Source organism: Thunnus thynnus, chromosome 4 (assembly GCF_963924715.1).
Source record: "Thunnus thynnus chromosome 4, fThuThy2.1, whole genome shotgun sequence".
In the NCBI taxonomy this organism is placed as follows: domain Eukaryota; kingdom Metazoa; phylum Chordata; class Actinopteri; order Scombriformes; family Scombridae; genus Thunnus; species Thunnus thynnus.
In genome coordinates, this window is record NC_089520.1 from 624,396 (window position 1) to 641,161 (window position 16,766).

The window sequence follows — 16,766 nt, forward strand, 5'->3', positions numbered from 1 at the left end:
ATATTTCTATTACCTGTCTGTTATGGTTCTTGTGTTTTTTTCTCACCTTATATATTCTGACTGTTATGCACCACAGCACCGATGCAAATTCTGCAAACATACCCGACAATAAACCTGTTTCTGATTCTGATTAATTAATAAAATGCTTTATGCTCCTCCATATGTAACATGTACTTCTGAGAATAAGAACATGTTTTACTGTGTCATGTGTCGTTAAGCTGAGTGACTTTCAAGACTTAAAGTTGCAGCAGAACAAACATCCCACAGAGCTTCGTACTGTGATGACAGTGACGCTGTGATGCAAATATGTGAGAATAAAAAACAAAAAGAAGGAAAACCAGCGCGCAGTTTGATAATAATTTAATATTCATCATCTGAATTTACAGTGTTACTACGGCAGGCACGTTCTGAAAATAGTAAATCAGCTGCATTGGTTTGAGGACAGTAAAGAATTCAAATATAAAAAGACTCTGAAAATACAACCTGCACAAAGTGATAAAAGACAAAAGCAGCAGAAATACAAAACCACATCAACAGCAGGTTGTACTGATGGACTGCAGGTCGAGCTTCTTACTGAACAAAGTCATCTGCAACCAGTCCGCAAATAACTGAGTTTTATTATTATTATTATTATTATTATATTCAAACTAAGAATGAGATTCAAGAAGCTTCTGACTCTGGCTTGTTTCCGTCTGAAGACACATGCAGCTGTTCTGACATGTTAACATCACTGTTTTATCTGCGACACACAAAAACAAAAACAAATCAGGACCAAAGAGGAAACAAAACCTCTAAAAACATTCATGGTTAAACTAACGAGTGTTAAACATTAATGAACTTTGGACAAATAAAACCAAATCTATGATTAGAGACGTAACATAATCTTAGAAGAACACTTTTTATCTTCTGATATTGACCTAAAATACTTTTATTTGGGGCTCCAACTGACTGACTTTCATTATTGATGAATCTATCGGTTATTCTCTCGATTAACATTATTAATCATTACATTAATAAAATGTCAGGAAACACTTATTTCCCCACAGAGCTTTAAATGTCTCATTTTGTCTGAAAACACAAAGATTTTAAGAGTTTAAGACGACAGAAAACAGACAAAAAAATCATGTATCAATTATCAAAATTATTTTTCTGTGCAACAACAAATATTGACCTAAAATAACTTTTATTTGATTTGGGGCTCCAACTGACTCTTACTTTCATTATCAATGACTCGATCGGGTATTCTCTGGATTACTGTACGAATTATTTCATTAATAAAACATCAGGAAAGAGATGAAGGTCTTTAAATGTCTCATTTTGTCCGACCAGTCGTCCAAAACCCCAAAATATTCAGTTAACGCTGATATAAAAGAGAAGAAGTCTGAGACATTTGAGACTGAAATGATTATTCTCGACTCAACGTTTCAGCTCCGGTTTGTTTCGGGGTTTTTTTTAAAAACGTTTCCTACTTGAACAGACAGACTGACGATGTGATGACGCTGCAGATGAAATGAAATAACTGATGACGATCTGCTACGAGCTCCGTTTGGATGGAAGACGTTCACTCCACTCTTTCTGCTGACTTCCTGAAATACATTCATGTCCTGGTTCAGTGCAAGCTCGTTTGCAAGGGACGGAGGGGGGGCGGGGGGGGGGCTATCTTTATTCAAACAAGGAGACGATCTCTCTTTGTTTCATTGGACAGATGTGTGTTAGGGTTATGGGGGGGGGGGGCGGGGAGGGGGTCTGATTGGACCCTCTCAGCCCATGTAGGGGTACTTCCACTCTCTGAGCGGGACGTAGGTCTGCTTCACAACCTGCGGCGACGTCCATCTCAGCACGTAGTGAGGACCTCCAGGTTTGTCATTAGTGCCTGGATCAAGAAGAAGATCTGCTGTTATCAATATCCCACCTGATCATCTACACAAAACTACTGAATAAGGATCTTGAAGTGAAGACGTCTGCCGATCAGAAGGAGAATCAAGTCTCACCTGAAGCTCTGGCGCCTCCGAACGGCTGCTGAGCAACGATGGAGCCGGTGGATTTATCGTTCACGTAATAGTTCCCTGCAGCGTTTCTCAACACTTTAGCCGCTTCATCGATAACGTTCCTGCAACAAAACACATACACACAGTCAGTCATGACGACTGGAAACATGCCGCTGGGAAATACCTGGTTATTTATACTGGTTTTATAGCCTGTAATTATGGAGCATCTCAGAGTAGAAACTGTCATAACTGGTCAAAAATAATTAAAATGATGCGTTTTTGGTCCTGATTTTAGGAGAAAGAGTGAAAAACTTTTATCTACTTTATTAACTTGTGACACGAGCTGATGGAGGTCAGACAGACAGATGTTTATTCATCACTATCAGCTTTAAATATATATTTTTTTCTGACAGATCTTGTGTGGGATCAAAACAGAAGCGTCTTATTGTTCCTGTAACATGTGAAAGTGTAGATAAAACGTCTTACTGGTCCTGAGCGAACACGGCTCCGGTCAGCGCGTACGGAGACGTGTTGTCGATCAGATGAAGCACCTCCTTGTAGTTGTTCTCAGGATAAACATAAACTGTCAGGACGGGACCAAAGATTTCCTGCAACACAAACATCATGTTAGTAAAAATGCACATTAGAGCTGAATCTGAAGTGTTTTCCCTCTCTGGGTGCAAACATATACTGTTAGACCCCGCCCCCCCCCAACACACACACACACACACACACACACACACACGTTTTCAGTTTGTGAATCAGGGTGTGAAACAGGGTTTGAGTCGGCTCAGTAAACCAAACAGCAACTCAACTCGTTTATGTAGATAATCCACAAATTTATCCTGAGATCGAGTCGACATAACGCCTCATTAACCAGAACCTCCAGTGAGGATTAACACGGCGTTACCAGTGTAAACCTGTTCTATATATTATAATCTGCTTTATTTCTACAGTTTCTCAAGCACAAAACGTTTTCCAGAGCAGGGAGAGAGCAGCAAAACACGTTCACACATTTAAAAACTACAAAAACACGTTCACACTTTTAAAAACTACAAAAACACGTTCACACATTTAAAAACTACAAAAACACGTTCACACATTTAAAAACTACAAAAACACGTTCACACATTAAAAACTACAAAAACACGTTCACACATTTAAAAACTACAAAAACACGTTCACACATTTAAAAACTACAAAAACACGTTCACACATTTAAAAACTACAAAAACACGTTCACACATTTAAAAACTACAAAAACACAACCACACATTAAAAACTACAAAAACACAACCACACATTTAAAAACTACAAAAACACGTTCACACATTTAAAAACTACAAAAACACGTTCACACATTTAAAAACTACAAAAACACGTTCACACATTTAAAAACTACAAAACATGTTCACACATTTAAAAACTACAAAAACACGTTCACACATTTAAAAACTACAAAAACACGTTCACACATTTAAAAACTACAAAAACACGTTCACACATTTAAAAACTACAAAAACACAACCACACATTAAAAACTACAAAAACACAACCACACATTTAAAAACTACAAAAACACAACCACACATTAAAAACTACAAAAACAGAACCACACATTTAAAAACTACAATAACACAACCACACATTTAAAAACTACAATAACACAACCACACATTTAAAAACTACAATAACACAATCACACATTAAAAAACTACAAAAACACAATCACACATTAAAAAACTACAAAAACACAATCACACATTTAAAAGCTACAAAAACACAATCACACATTAAAAAGCTACAAAAACACAATCACACATTAAAAAGCTACAAAAACACAATCACACATTTAAAAGCTACAAAAACACAATCACACATTAAAAAGCTACAAAAACACAATCACACATTAAAAAGCTACAAAAACACAATCACACATTTAAAAGCTACAAAAACACAATCACACATTAAAAAGCTACAAAAACACAACCACACATTAAAAACTACAAAAACACAATCACACATTTTAAGAACTGCGGCAGCGTGTTGCCACTGTGAAGTGAAAAAAAAGTGCTCTGTTATTTGTTATAACAAGAAATTTTTCACGCTTTTAACAAGATACATTTAACGTTATACTGAAATATTTCTCTTTATTACCAGACACCAAATTATTACATTTTTACTAGAAAGCAGTAATTGTCACCTTTTCTAGCAGACATAGGCTGGAATATCATCTTTTTAGGCACTGACTGGATCTTTTTCTTCTTTTAACAACTTAACTTTTCATAACGAAAAACGTTTGTTTTAATACGTTCATTTTGTGAAATAACGAGAAAGTTTTGTGATACAACAGGATGAAGTGATGTGTTGTTATTACATGAAAAGATTATTTTTAAAACTGAATAATTTGGTATCTAGAAATAATGAGAAAATCTCAGAACAACATGAAAAGTATCGTTATAACATATTACATATTATTATAACAACACGCTACTGTAGAAAACAGCAAAAACACAACCACACATCAGCATACAAAGACATTTCCATATAAAAGCGCTGCTGAGTCTGAAGCTACAGATATAAACGTGTGAATCATTTCAGACATCATCATCCAGAACAGCGAGAGCAGATGTTCTGTTCGATCCGTCAGTTTTACCTCCTTCATGATGGCTTCCTGCGGGTCTTTGGTCTCGATGATGGTCGGCTCCACGAAGTATCCCTTCTTATCGTCGCAGTTTCCACCGGCGATGACTTTCAGGTTGGGGGAGGACTTGGCGTGATCCAGCCACTTCTTTATACGACTGAACGACTACAGACGCAATCAAAAGTGTCTGTAAGTCTGTGATGTTGGATGCGCTCACAAATATAAAGCATTCATCTACATTAATACGTTAAAAATATAAAATAATGTAACTTAACTGTACCTTGTCATCTATCACAGCTGAGAAGAAGGTGCTGAAGTCGTCAACCGGCTGATGAGAAAGAAGAGAAACTTATTAAATATGTCAGAATACTTTTAGCTCCAAACTGTTTGGTTCAGTCAAACTCTGCCGTTTGTTTGTTTGTGGTGTGACGGTGAGTCAGCGGGTTTAGAGCTGAAACAATCATCAGAACAATAAAATCAGCAGCTATTATGATAATCAATTAATTGTTGCCAAAATGTTTCTGGTTCCAGCTTCTCATATGTGAATATTTGATGTTATTGTTTGTCATACGTGAGAATAAACTCAACATTTTGTGGTTTTAGTCGATTAATCAACACTTGTGAATATTTTAACTTCATATAATATGATAACTTCAGCTTTCAGAAACTGTGATGGACTTTTTTATTTTTTTCTGTCATTTTTTTAGACAAAACTATTAAAATTCTAAATCGAGGAAACAATTATCAGATTAATTGATAACAGAACTAATCAATGTGATTAGTAATGTGAAATTAATCTCCTGAACTGAACTACGAGACGTTTATTCATATGATTATTGGATAAACTGTATTTTAGCAGCAACCACAAAGTAACTATGAATAAAAATGATAACACAGTAACACTTTAATAAATTTGCAGGTATTTAACGCTTCATTTTGGTGCAATTTGGTACAAATTATAAAAGTGTTACCAGGAAATTATGGCTGATTACTCAGCATTTTTTATACATCTGCATTATTATAGAAAGAATAACAACACATTTGATGATTTGTAGTTTTCTAGATGAAACATAAACCTACAGCCTCATTCTAATACATGTCATGTTTTAATGTTTATTGTATGTGTTTGAGAAGTGATATACAAATAAACTAAATTATTATTATTATTATTATTATTATTATTATTATTATTATTATTATTATTATTATTATCATTATTATCATTATTATTATTATTATTACTACTATTATTATTATTGTAATAATAACGAAGTACAAAGTGCGGGCAGGAGCTCTGCTGTGTTGTGGATGTACTCACGTCTCCCACGGCGATGTGTTTGTGGATGTCCAGCAGTCTCTGTCGTATCTGCGGCCACGTGCTGTCTGGTACGTACATCCTGGAGCAGGCGGAGCATTTCTGGCCTCCGTACTCAAACGCCGAGCGAATCGTTCCCGTCGCCACGCTGTCGATGTCTGCAGACTTGTGGACAAAGTGGAAATTCTTCCCGCCGCACTCTGAAAGTGTGAAAAGCGTGACAGAAAACACGGCGAATGTTCTTCATATTTCAATTTATATGCTTTAGTGTTTCCTGAGAGGAATTTATTTGGTTGAAATGTACAATTAGAAGTGAGACAGGCTAAATGAGTGGTGTATACAGCATCAGTTGTGGTGTATTTTCATTAAAAGTCATTGTTGTGCTTAAAGACAATATTCAGCTATGCAGATTGATTTTATAAGTTTATAAGCAATAAGGGCTAGTGTGATACAATTTGTATTGGTGTAGTTATAATCTCATGAACCATATTTAATCACACTGTACGTATAGAGGCACGGTAGAAGAATCATAATCATACACTGGAGAAATTTGAGTGTGTTTGTATTACATGTCACTTTGCTTGGGTCTGCTAAAGTCTTCACCTTTCAAAAATACTCTCTGGAGGAGATCAAGAAATAAGGGTGTAAAATGACTAGAATAACTTATAAAAAAATAAAAGGCCAGAAGACAACTTGGCAATAATGGTGTAAAATGATTCCCAATACTTATATAAAAATTGGATATAATCAGGTAGAATTGAATATGCCAGTACATATCCTCAAACAGCTCAAAACCTGTTTTGAAGAGTTTTGACCAACAACGAGTGACGGAGATAAAAGTAACATAATAATTGGTCAAAAATTAGGGAGGGTGGATGATAAGGTGTGACCTAAGCCGACCCAAGGGCATAAAAACAATGCCCCAAAGAAAAAACCTTTGGAGCGATTTGGTTCTTTGTAAAGTGCTGATTGCTCCCCTTTTTTGCTGGCATTAAAGAACACTTTGCTGCTTGGACCTCTGACTCCCTTTTTATTTTCAAGAGAGAGTTTTTTGCTCTGGTACCTTTTTCTGCAACAATTTGATACAAAACAGTCACATTTAAAAGCTGCTGAACATTTAACGTCTCTGACAGACAAACATTCAGTGCAGCTGAGATGTCAGTGTGGTTGTGTTGGTTGTGTTCACCTCCGGCCAGCCGAGGGAAGGTCTTGTAGACGTCCAGATTCTGAGCCACCTGTTTCCAGAGACGCTTAAAGGTCCTACAAAAACACATCAACAGTCATTAACTGGACAACATCAACAGAGCAGGAAGTACAAAAAATTAACAATGACATATTTGTCTGATATAAAACACTGAGCAGAATATAATAATAATAATTATTATTATTATTAGATTGGAACAATTCATCTACAGCCACATTAAAGCTGAGGAAGGAAACGTTAAAAAATCCCAAACTGATGTTTTCAAATGACTTAAAGATGCAGTTCTGGTATTTTAGAAACTCTTCAAAAAGGATAAAAAAAACAATAAATAAAAAACTCACATTTATGAGACATTGTGTCCCATTTTAGAATCAGAAAGCAAATTGTTAAGATGGAGAATAGTAATAAGGAGAATAACAATAACAATAATAATGATGTAAAGAAGTGATGGACGCCGAGGAGCTGCGACCTTTAATTGATTGATTAATCAATTGAAAGAAAATTATTCTGGAACTACTTTAAAGCGTCAGTAAAGTAATTTTCAAGCAAAAATCTGAATCTCAAATGTTTAAAAGATTAATTATAAAATAAATGCACACAAGATGTTTAAGCCTTGACTTTAACAGGTGGATGAACCTCGTTACAGACTCACAAACACACAAACTACAGGAAACTGTGTTTGAGCGTTTCAGTCCCAGTTAAACTGTTCTTACGGGACGCTGCCGGTGAAGTTGATGCCTGCGAGGTGCTCGGAGGAGGTGACGGCGTCTCCGAACACCGGCCCGTCAGCAGGTAGAAACTGGACGATGTTTGGCGGCAGGCCGCTCTCCCTCAGGACTTTGTAGACGGCGTAGCTCGCTGACATGGCGGTGTCGCTGGGCTTCCACAGAACCACGTTACCCTGAAACACAGCAGCAGCTCCTCACAGTCAGAACGCTTCCATGGAAACGAGGAGCCTCGTTAGCTGAATCAAAGCATCCAAATCACTCGCTGATTTCTGCCATGAAATACTCAACACTACACTCACCATCAAAGCTGGGGTACCTGCCAGGTTTCCACCAATAGCAGTGAAGTTAAAAGGCGCCACAGCTGCTACGAAACCCTGAGAGAAAAAAGTAAACAACAAAATAACTAAGCGCACAACAATACGACGGATAACTAACTACAGTAATGACATGTAGTTACCTCCAGTCCTCGGTACAGCATGGTGTTGGTGCTTCCCTCGGCGTCTAGCGGCTGCTGTTTCTCCAGCTCCACCGCATGTTTGGCGTTAAATCTGAAGAAGTCGATCAGCTCTGCGGCGGCATCGATCTCCGCCTGCACCACCGTCTTACCCTGGAACATGGATATAAATAATTTAAGAATAATTGATAAAGAATGCTAGATAGCTTAGCATGTTATTGAAGTACTAGTTAGCTTTGTTTTCTAAGGAGAGGAAGCTGAGGGTGAACGTTCCAAATGTCAGTTAGCTTAACGTGTTATTCAAATGCCAGTTAGCTTAACGTGTTATTCAAATGCCAGTTAGCTTAACGTGTTATTCAAATGCCAGTTAGCTTAACGTGTTATTCAAATGCCAGTTAGCTTAACGTGTTATTCAAATGTCAGTTAGCTTATCATGTTATTCAAATGTCAGTTAGCTTAACGTGTTATTCAAATGCCAGTTAGCTTAGTGTGTTATTCAAATGCCAGTTAGCTTAACGTGTTATTCAAATGCTAGTTAGCTTAGTGTGTTATTCAAATGCCAGTTAGCTTAGTGTGTTATTCAAATGCCAGTTAGCTTAACGTGTTATTCAAATGCTAGTTAGCTTAACATGTTATTCAAATGCCAGTTAGCTTATCATGGTATTCAAATGCTAGTTAGCTTAACGAGTTATTCAAATGCCAGTTAGCTTAGTGTGTTATTCAAATGCCAGTTAGCTTATCATGGTATTCAAATGCTAGTAAGCTTAACATAGTATTCAAATGCTAGTTAGCTTAACATGGTATTCAAATGCCAGTTAGCTTATCATGGTATTCAAATGCCAGTTAGCTTATCATGGTATTCAAATGCCAGTTAGCTTATCATGGTATTCAAATGCCAGTTAGCTTAACGTGTTATTTAAATGCTAGTTAGCTTAACGTGTTATTCAAATGCCAGTTAGCTTATCATGGTATTCAAATGCTAGTTAGCTTATCATGGTATTCAAATTCCAGTTAGCTTATCATGGTATTCAAATGCCAGTTAGCTTAACGTGTTATTTAAATGCTAGTTAGCTTAACGTGTTATTCAAATGCCAGTTAGCTTATGGTATTCAAATGCTAGTTAGCGGTCTCCTGTACCTGTCCGATCATGGTCTTGGCGAGGATCTCTGCTCTCTTGGGTCCACTGATGATGTCGGCCGCCTTGAAGAGAATCTGGGCTCGGTCCTGGACGGGCTTCAGGTCCCACTCCCTCCGCGCCGCCACAGATGCCACGATCGCTTTATTGATCAGCTCCTGCATCAGTCAAACAACAGGTTGATACAGGAAACAGTACGTAAGAATAGTTTGTTTCTATGGCGCCGTTTATTGCACCACAGTGACCAAGCACCTTTTCACATATTTAAATGTGCAGTATCAACTTCATGTCTTCATCATTTAATGTTGTCTCTTTTTTATAGATTATTTAGAATTTTTTATAAAATTACTTGTAACTGTAGTTCATCTTGTTTCACTGCGACTCACCTTGTCAGCGTAACAGAACTTTGCCACTTTGTGCGAATGATTGAACGGCTTTGAAAAGAAACACAGAAAGTTAAACATTAGTTATTACGGTGTTTATATTCATCATCATCATCATCTTCATCATCATCATCACTGTGCTCTCACAGAGTAAACTTATGTAATACGTGTTTGAAGAATGATTCCAGCTGTGGAGCAACAGTTTACTCAGATTACAGAACATGTTGACTCACTGATAACTGATATCTGATGTCTTTGGTCCACACATGTTCATCTCCGACCACGCAGGGAATCTCCTCCGTCTTCCCCTTCACGCTCTCTAAAGCCTGACAGAAGAAAACCTTGAATTATAAAACTCGTGTTCTGCAGACGCTGAGATTAAAGATTAAACAGTTATAATTTTTTTAATTCTGTGGGAAAGAAATGCAGCTTCGAACCTTCACGAGCTCTTTTCTCTCTGGACTTCCCTCCTTGAATCCCAGGATCGGCTCGTTTTTCACCTCCACCGCTGCACAAGGGAACGTTTTGAACCTGAAAACACAAACACACACATGTCTTTGTTTTTAATGTATTTCATGCAACTTAAGACCAGAGCTGGTGCCTCTGAGCAGCCATGAAAAGCTGTTGCTGGTGGGAGGATGTCGACCTCCTACAGCCACGTGCACCACAGCAGCTAATAAGCAAAACACATGACAGAGCTTTACTTTCTGTCTGCAAACCAACGTTCACAAGGAAACAGCTGCAACAGTCGGTCCGTTATTCAGTTCTAGTTTCTTAAATGTGAATATTTTCTGGTTTCTTTAGTTTCTATGAGAGTTAACTGCAGATCTTTGAGTTGTAAACGACACTGATCTGCATTTTTCACCATTTTAAGAATCAAACCAATTGATGAATCAAGAAAATAATCAACAGATTAGTCAAAAAATCATCATTAGTTGCAGTTTTATTAATTTCTATCTTTAATTTGCTTATTTTGTCCAAAACCTAAAGATGTTTAATTTACTGTGACATGTGACAAAGAAAAGCAGCAAATCGTAAAAATCAAGAAAATTTGAAATATATGAAATTGTAAAAAAAATAAAAATAAAATAAAATCATCTGTGCAGACAGAATCAGAGACTTGACTCCAGTTTCTGCAGCTGAACTCGTCGCTGCTTTATGTGAATCTAACATTTAACTATGATGTTTGTGTCTCTGCTGCAACTTTACATGTTTACTGTTTAAATAAATAATTCAATGAAAAACACGACATCATCATCAGCAGGACGCTGGTTTTTAATGGAGAATAACTGGAGTTAGATGAACTTCATGTTGCAGAGGCGGGTTGATTTCACTCCAGCTGATAAAGAGCACAGAACAGAAGCTGCCAGTTCAAACTGGTTTCTAGATTAGATAAACTTTATTCCAGTCACATTTACACTCCTGCGTTTCCAACATGTCGCAGCTTTTACAGGATCTTCTGCTGCTCCAGTTTCTCATAAAAGTGATTCACATATTAAACAGAAACCTACATATTGTTTTTTCTTCCTCAGTCGTGTGTTTAACGTCACGACGTCGGATGTTCGTATTAAACATGGCCGACGTGTCAAATACTGAGTTAAACGTGTGTATCATTAATAATCCCTGAACGCTCCGTTTACATGGTGGTCCGCTCGTTTACCTGTTGGGAGGTCTGCTGGTCATCTGCAGCTCTTCATCAAACATCATCATCATCATCATCACTGTGGTTGTTTCTTCCTCTCTGTATTATTTCTAACTGATCGGCTCAACAAACAGCTCTGAACATCTCCAGATGTTGTTGTTTTGACTGGTTTTCAGTGCCGCTAAGCTAATGAAGCTACGCTAATATGACGATGAACACATTTCATTCCCTGTGAATTCTTCACAATAAAAGTCTCCTGCTTTTAGCCATTTGAAAGCTTTTAATATGAAGCAGTAAAGCAGGAAATGACTGATGACAGGCTTCCGGGAGCTGGCCAATCAGAGCAGAGTTGGCTCATTGATAACAATATATACCAAAAAAAAAAAAATCTATTTCTTTGTATTCTTATATCAGAAATCATGTTTTCTTCCTGTAAAGTAAAATATGACGTGTTCTTGCTCTGTAGGCTTGAACATTTCAATCAATAATATCCAGACGTCCAGCTATCAGAGCTGCAACCTGACGTCCCGTCTGTCCTCGAAAACACGTCACGATGCGGAAGTTAGATACTCTCGAAACGCCGTCTCATCTGGACCTTAAAGAGACTAAACGGCCTGTTAGAGACAGAGGCTGAACTGAGGGGCTGCATAAAGGACCAGTAGAAGATCAATAAGGAGGTTTTAACTGGGAATCATGTAAAGATATTCCAGTAGAGCCCCAGAATATAAATATAGAGCTGGACATGAGCAGAATAGTGTGTTACAGTGTTACTGTGCAGGTTTAACAGTGAAGCTTCTTTTTCTTCCACCTGCAGCACAGATTCGTCTCTACTGACCATCAACTCGCCTGTTTGACCCATTTTTCTGATGAACTAAAGTTGCTGCACCTCTGCTGCCCTCTCTGTCTCATATATGATTAACTACTGAAGGCTAAACTTTCTAAACTGAAGGTCACAGTGCTGACGAGGGAGGGAGGGAGGGAGGGAGGAGGGGACGAGCCAGCTGGACGCATGATCGGCATTCTCAAACTGAAATACCTCCTAACACACGCTCGAACCTCCCCGACCGCCTTCAGCGTCTGCACATGTGGCTCTGATCCAGCTGCTGTTGTATCCTGGACACCGACAGTTCAAGATAATACACATCTGGAAGTTAGAGGAGTTTTTACAGCTGTAGGGCCTCCTCTATCCTGACGTGCATCCTCCACAAACCTGAATGTTTAACTTGATCTTTTACTTCAGTAAAAATACCTGTACAGCAAACCCCCCCATGTATGTTAATGAGGTAGACTAAATATCAACACTTTCCAATATAATGTAGTCCAGTCCACCAGCAGCTCCCAGTACGACCTCATTAACAAACAGGAAGTAGAATTATCACCTTGATGACGAAGCTTCATACAGTAGAATCTATGGCAGAGCTGTTGTGTTGGATCACATCAGACTGCACATGTGTTCCTAATAAAGAAATTCATCTGTATGTGCCAGCAGCGGTACGAGAACGCCCCCCCCCCCCGACGTCATTTATAGTCACTGTTCAGTTGTTTTGTGACATTTTGCAGGTGGATCAGATCTCATCTTCTACATCTGCAGCTGAACTTCAGATAAGAGTTCAAACTGGACATGAAGACAAACTGCGACCTCGATCCAAACGCTTCCTGCTTCTCCTGATCCACGCCGACGCTCCTCTGCAGAGATTAAACATCACAGACATACAGCTGCAACAATCCATTAGTTAGATGTATTACTACACTATTAAAATAATCTGGCAACTCGTGATTATTTTTATTTTTGACTGAACTATTAGTCGTTTGGTCCATTAAAAAAAAACGTGAAAAATGTGGATCAGTGTTTCCCAGAGATGACGTCATCAAATGTCCTCAAAAACATTCAGTTTACTGTCATAAAGGATTAAAGAAACCAGAAAATATTCACATTTAAGAAGCTGCAATCAGAGAATTTGGATATTTGTTTCTTAAAAAAAAAACTCCAACCAGTTAATCAATTATTAAAATAGTTGGCAACTAATCGATTAATCGTTTAAACTGCATAAGCCTCGTAGTAGTAGTAGTATCTCAGTAGCAGAGCTGCTGTATTGGATTGATTAGATTGTGCAGGTGTTATTGATAAAGTGCCATAAACTGACAGAACAGCAGCAACAACCCAAAACCAGCAGTGATAAACCAGTAAACCAGTGAACCAGTAAACCAGTGAACCAGAGTGACAGAGCAGCACGCGTCTTGATCTCTGACTGAGTGAGAATGACTTTAATCAACCTGCTAACATGAAGCTCCTTCAGCTCCTCTTCCTCACCCAGCGGCTCTCATTATATAACCTGCGAGGCTAATTAACAGCAGAACAGTCAGATGACGCTGTTTCACCTCATTACAGCCTGACTCTGATCAAAGTATTGATCCCACCACAGAGAGTTAGCAGTCTTAGCTAGCATTAGCTAACCGACACCTTCCAGAAGTGAGGCGGAGGTGAAGGCGTCTGGTGTCGGGTACATACCCCCTCCATGCCCGGCCCCCCGCCGCCCGCACACGCAGCATTTCCACCGGCAGGCTGATGGGACAAAAGACGGAGAAAATCAGCGGAGCCCACACCTGACACGCGGATCAATCCCTGATCAGATGATCAGATATAAGGTACTGATTATTGACCCGGCGGGTTCACGCTCAACCCGGACAGAGCTAACTGATCCCGGGGGAGACGTTTATATTTTATTCCAGATTTCCTCTCACTGTCACCAGTATCACTGTTAGTTATACGATGGTTCAATAACACAATAAACATTAGTTGATTTGGGCTAAAAGAAAAGGATTAATGCTTCTTTTTTGTTAAAATTGTAACTATCTGAAGAGGAAACCCCCCCTCTTCCGAGGAATGGAACCTTCCACAGGCGGGTCGGCGACTGGCCAATCAGCGAGCAGAAAAATATCTTCAGCCAATCACAGGCCGCGTATGAAAGTTCACAGAAAGTTCTATTTTAAAGATAACCCTGTTTAACATTTTATTATGTAGTTTTTATCATTTTTAAATATATTTTTGAATATTTTAAATATATTTGTAATAAATATATATATAATATTATTATATTATTATTGATATTTTACCCATCTCTCATCTATCATCTGATTTTATTTATTGATTTACTCTATTATGTATTTGTTCTCTGTGCTGCTGAGTTGTTGGGATTTAATCCCCCCCCCCCCCCCCCCCCCCCCAAATAGTAGAGTGTACGGAGCAGCGGTTGTCAGAGTCTGAGACTCTGATGGCCCCTCATCAGATTAAACTTGGAAAAAGGTGCACCTTTGATTAAAATGTTTATTCAAATACTTTTTATCTTCTGTTTGGTAACTGTGAAACACTCTGTAACCTGTTTTTTGAAAAGGGAAGTATAAATAAAGTTGGATTGACTTATTATCTCCAGTGTGAGGAAATGTTTAAACATGCAGATGATATGACCTAACTGACACTGACAACCAGGTCCAGGCTTTTGAAGAGATCTACCCGAACCAAACAGCTGGAGGAAACTCTCAGGCTGGACGGTCACTTTTAAATACTTTAAACATCTTCCTCTCCGTCTCTCAGCAGGCTGGCTCAGTGTTTAAAGTGTTTAAGTCTTAACAAAGACATTCTAACCCTGGTTTGAATCAATACTCACCTTCAATATGTCATCTTGGTACAATAACCACTGCATCACAGTAAAAGACCAGTAAAATAACTGGATTAACAGCATTATCTGAGCTTTACACCCAGTCAGTAACAAGGACAGCCGCCATCATTACACAGCACACCTGATCTAGGATGAGACAAGGAACCAGGATGCATGTAAATACACTCACTATAATGTTCCACATGCAGAGAAACACCTTTAAAATGTCCTTTATTCCCTAAATAACTCACACCAGACACATGCAGATATATTCACCCCTGAACTGTCTATTAACAGTACTGATGTGATGTTTTACTGTTTCCACTTTGTTGTTGTTACATTTGTCTATGTTTGTCTTTGTCACAGAGGAATTTCTGTTACTATGTGACAGACAATAAAGATTCTTGAATCTGTACACACATACACTTACTGTATGATCATCTGTAATGAAACAGAATGACCACAAGATGGAGTCATAAACTTCTGACTGGGAAACATTTAACTTCTAATATAAGATTGATTGATCCTCGGGAGGGAAATTCACACGTTACAGCAGCAGGACAGACTGAGAGGTCAGAAAACAGATACAGACCAATTTGACTGAAACAAATAAAACATAAAATATGAGATTTACTAGATTAGAGAGATGATATTATAGGCTGGTATTATGTCTTAAGTGAAATGTACAAATATTTTTGCAAAATAAGTGCAGTGGTGCAACTTCAGCAGCCATGATGTGTGAACTAGGACTGCAACCAACGATTATTTTCATTATTCATTAATTTATACTTGTACTTTACTTGAGTATTTCCATTTGATGCCACTTTATACTTCTGCTCCACCACCTTTCAGAGGGAAACATTTTACTTCTTGCTCCTCTACTTGTATGACATAAGAATGAAGAACATTAGAGCACCTACAGATAAAAGTACAAGTACAGAGTACAAGAAATGAACTTGTGTAAAGCAGATAGAACACCAGTAAAAGAACAAACCTTGAATGAAAAACAGGTAAAATACATGTGTGCATGTGTACATATACTGTATATGTGTGCATGTGTGTACATATACTGTATATGTGTGCATGTGTATATATACTGTATATGTGTGCATGTGTACATATACTGTACATGTGTGCATGTCTGTATATATACTGTATATGTGTGCATGTGTATATACTGTATATGTGTGCATGTGTGTATATATACTGTATATGTGTGCATGTGTGTATATATACTGTATATGTGTGCATGTGTGTATATATACTGTACATGTGTGCATGTGTGTATATATACTGTATATGTGTGCATGTGTGTATATATACTGTACATGTGTGCATGTGTGTATATATACTGTATATGTGTGCATGTGTATATATACTATATATGTGTGCATGTGTATATATACTGTACATGTGTGTATATATACTGTATATGTGTGCATGTGTGTACATATACTATATATGTGTGCATGTGTATATATACTGTACATGTGTGTTCATATACTATATATGTGTGCATGTGTATATATACTATATATGTGTGCATGTGTGTACATATACTGTATATGTGTGCATGTGTATATATACTGTATATGTGTGCATGTGTATATATACTAT

At 37.8% G+C, this 16,766-nt stretch overlaps 1 protein-coding gene across 2 annotated transcripts; it reads right to left on the bottom strand.

Annotated features, from left to right (window-relative positions):
* Positions 1-343: 343 nt before the first annotated feature.
* aldh4a1 (aldehyde dehydrogenase 4 family, member A1) lies at positions 344-14,175 on the bottom strand. 2 transcript variants are annotated; one of them, XM_067586118.1, is made up of 15 exons: positions 14,003-14,175; positions 10,289-10,382; positions 10,085-10,177; positions 9,855-9,902; positions 9,471-9,626; positions 8,337-8,486; positions 8,179-8,253; positions 7,865-8,052; positions 7,134-7,207; positions 5,951-6,147; positions 4,913-4,960; positions 4,645-4,797; positions 2,475-2,596; positions 1,992-2,110; positions 344-1,873 (listed from the first exon to the last, which is right to left on the bottom strand). In XM_067586118.1, the coding sequence occupies exons 1-15, from the start codon at positions 14,041-14,043 to the stop codon at positions 1,761-1,763; spliced, it is 1,671 nt and encodes a 556-aa protein (XP_067442219.1). In that variant the 5' UTR covers positions 14,044-14,175; the 3' UTR covers positions 344-1,760. The 2 variants fall into 2 exon arrangements, with proteins under 2 accessions (XP_067442219.1, XP_067442218.1); XM_067586117.1 differs by lacking the exon at positions 14,003-14,175 and adding an exon at positions 11,512-11,582.
* Between the last annotated feature and the right edge of the window lie 2,591 nt (positions 14,176-16,766).

Excerpts from the sequence above, each read along its gene's own strand:
- aldh4a1 (XM_067586117.1), bottom strand. The coding sequence starts at position 11,570 with ATGATGATGATGATGATGTTTGATGAAGAGCTGCAGATGACCAGCAGA. Across the intron at positions 2,111-2,474 it reads GCCGTGTTCGCTCAGGACCA|GAACGTTATCGATGAAGCGG; the intron begins GTAAGACGTTTT and ends GTTTTGTTGCAG. Across the intron at positions 1,874-1,991 it reads CGGAGGCGCCAGAGCTTCAG|GCACTAATGACAAACCTGGA; the intron begins GTGAGACTTGAT and ends TTCTTGATCCAG.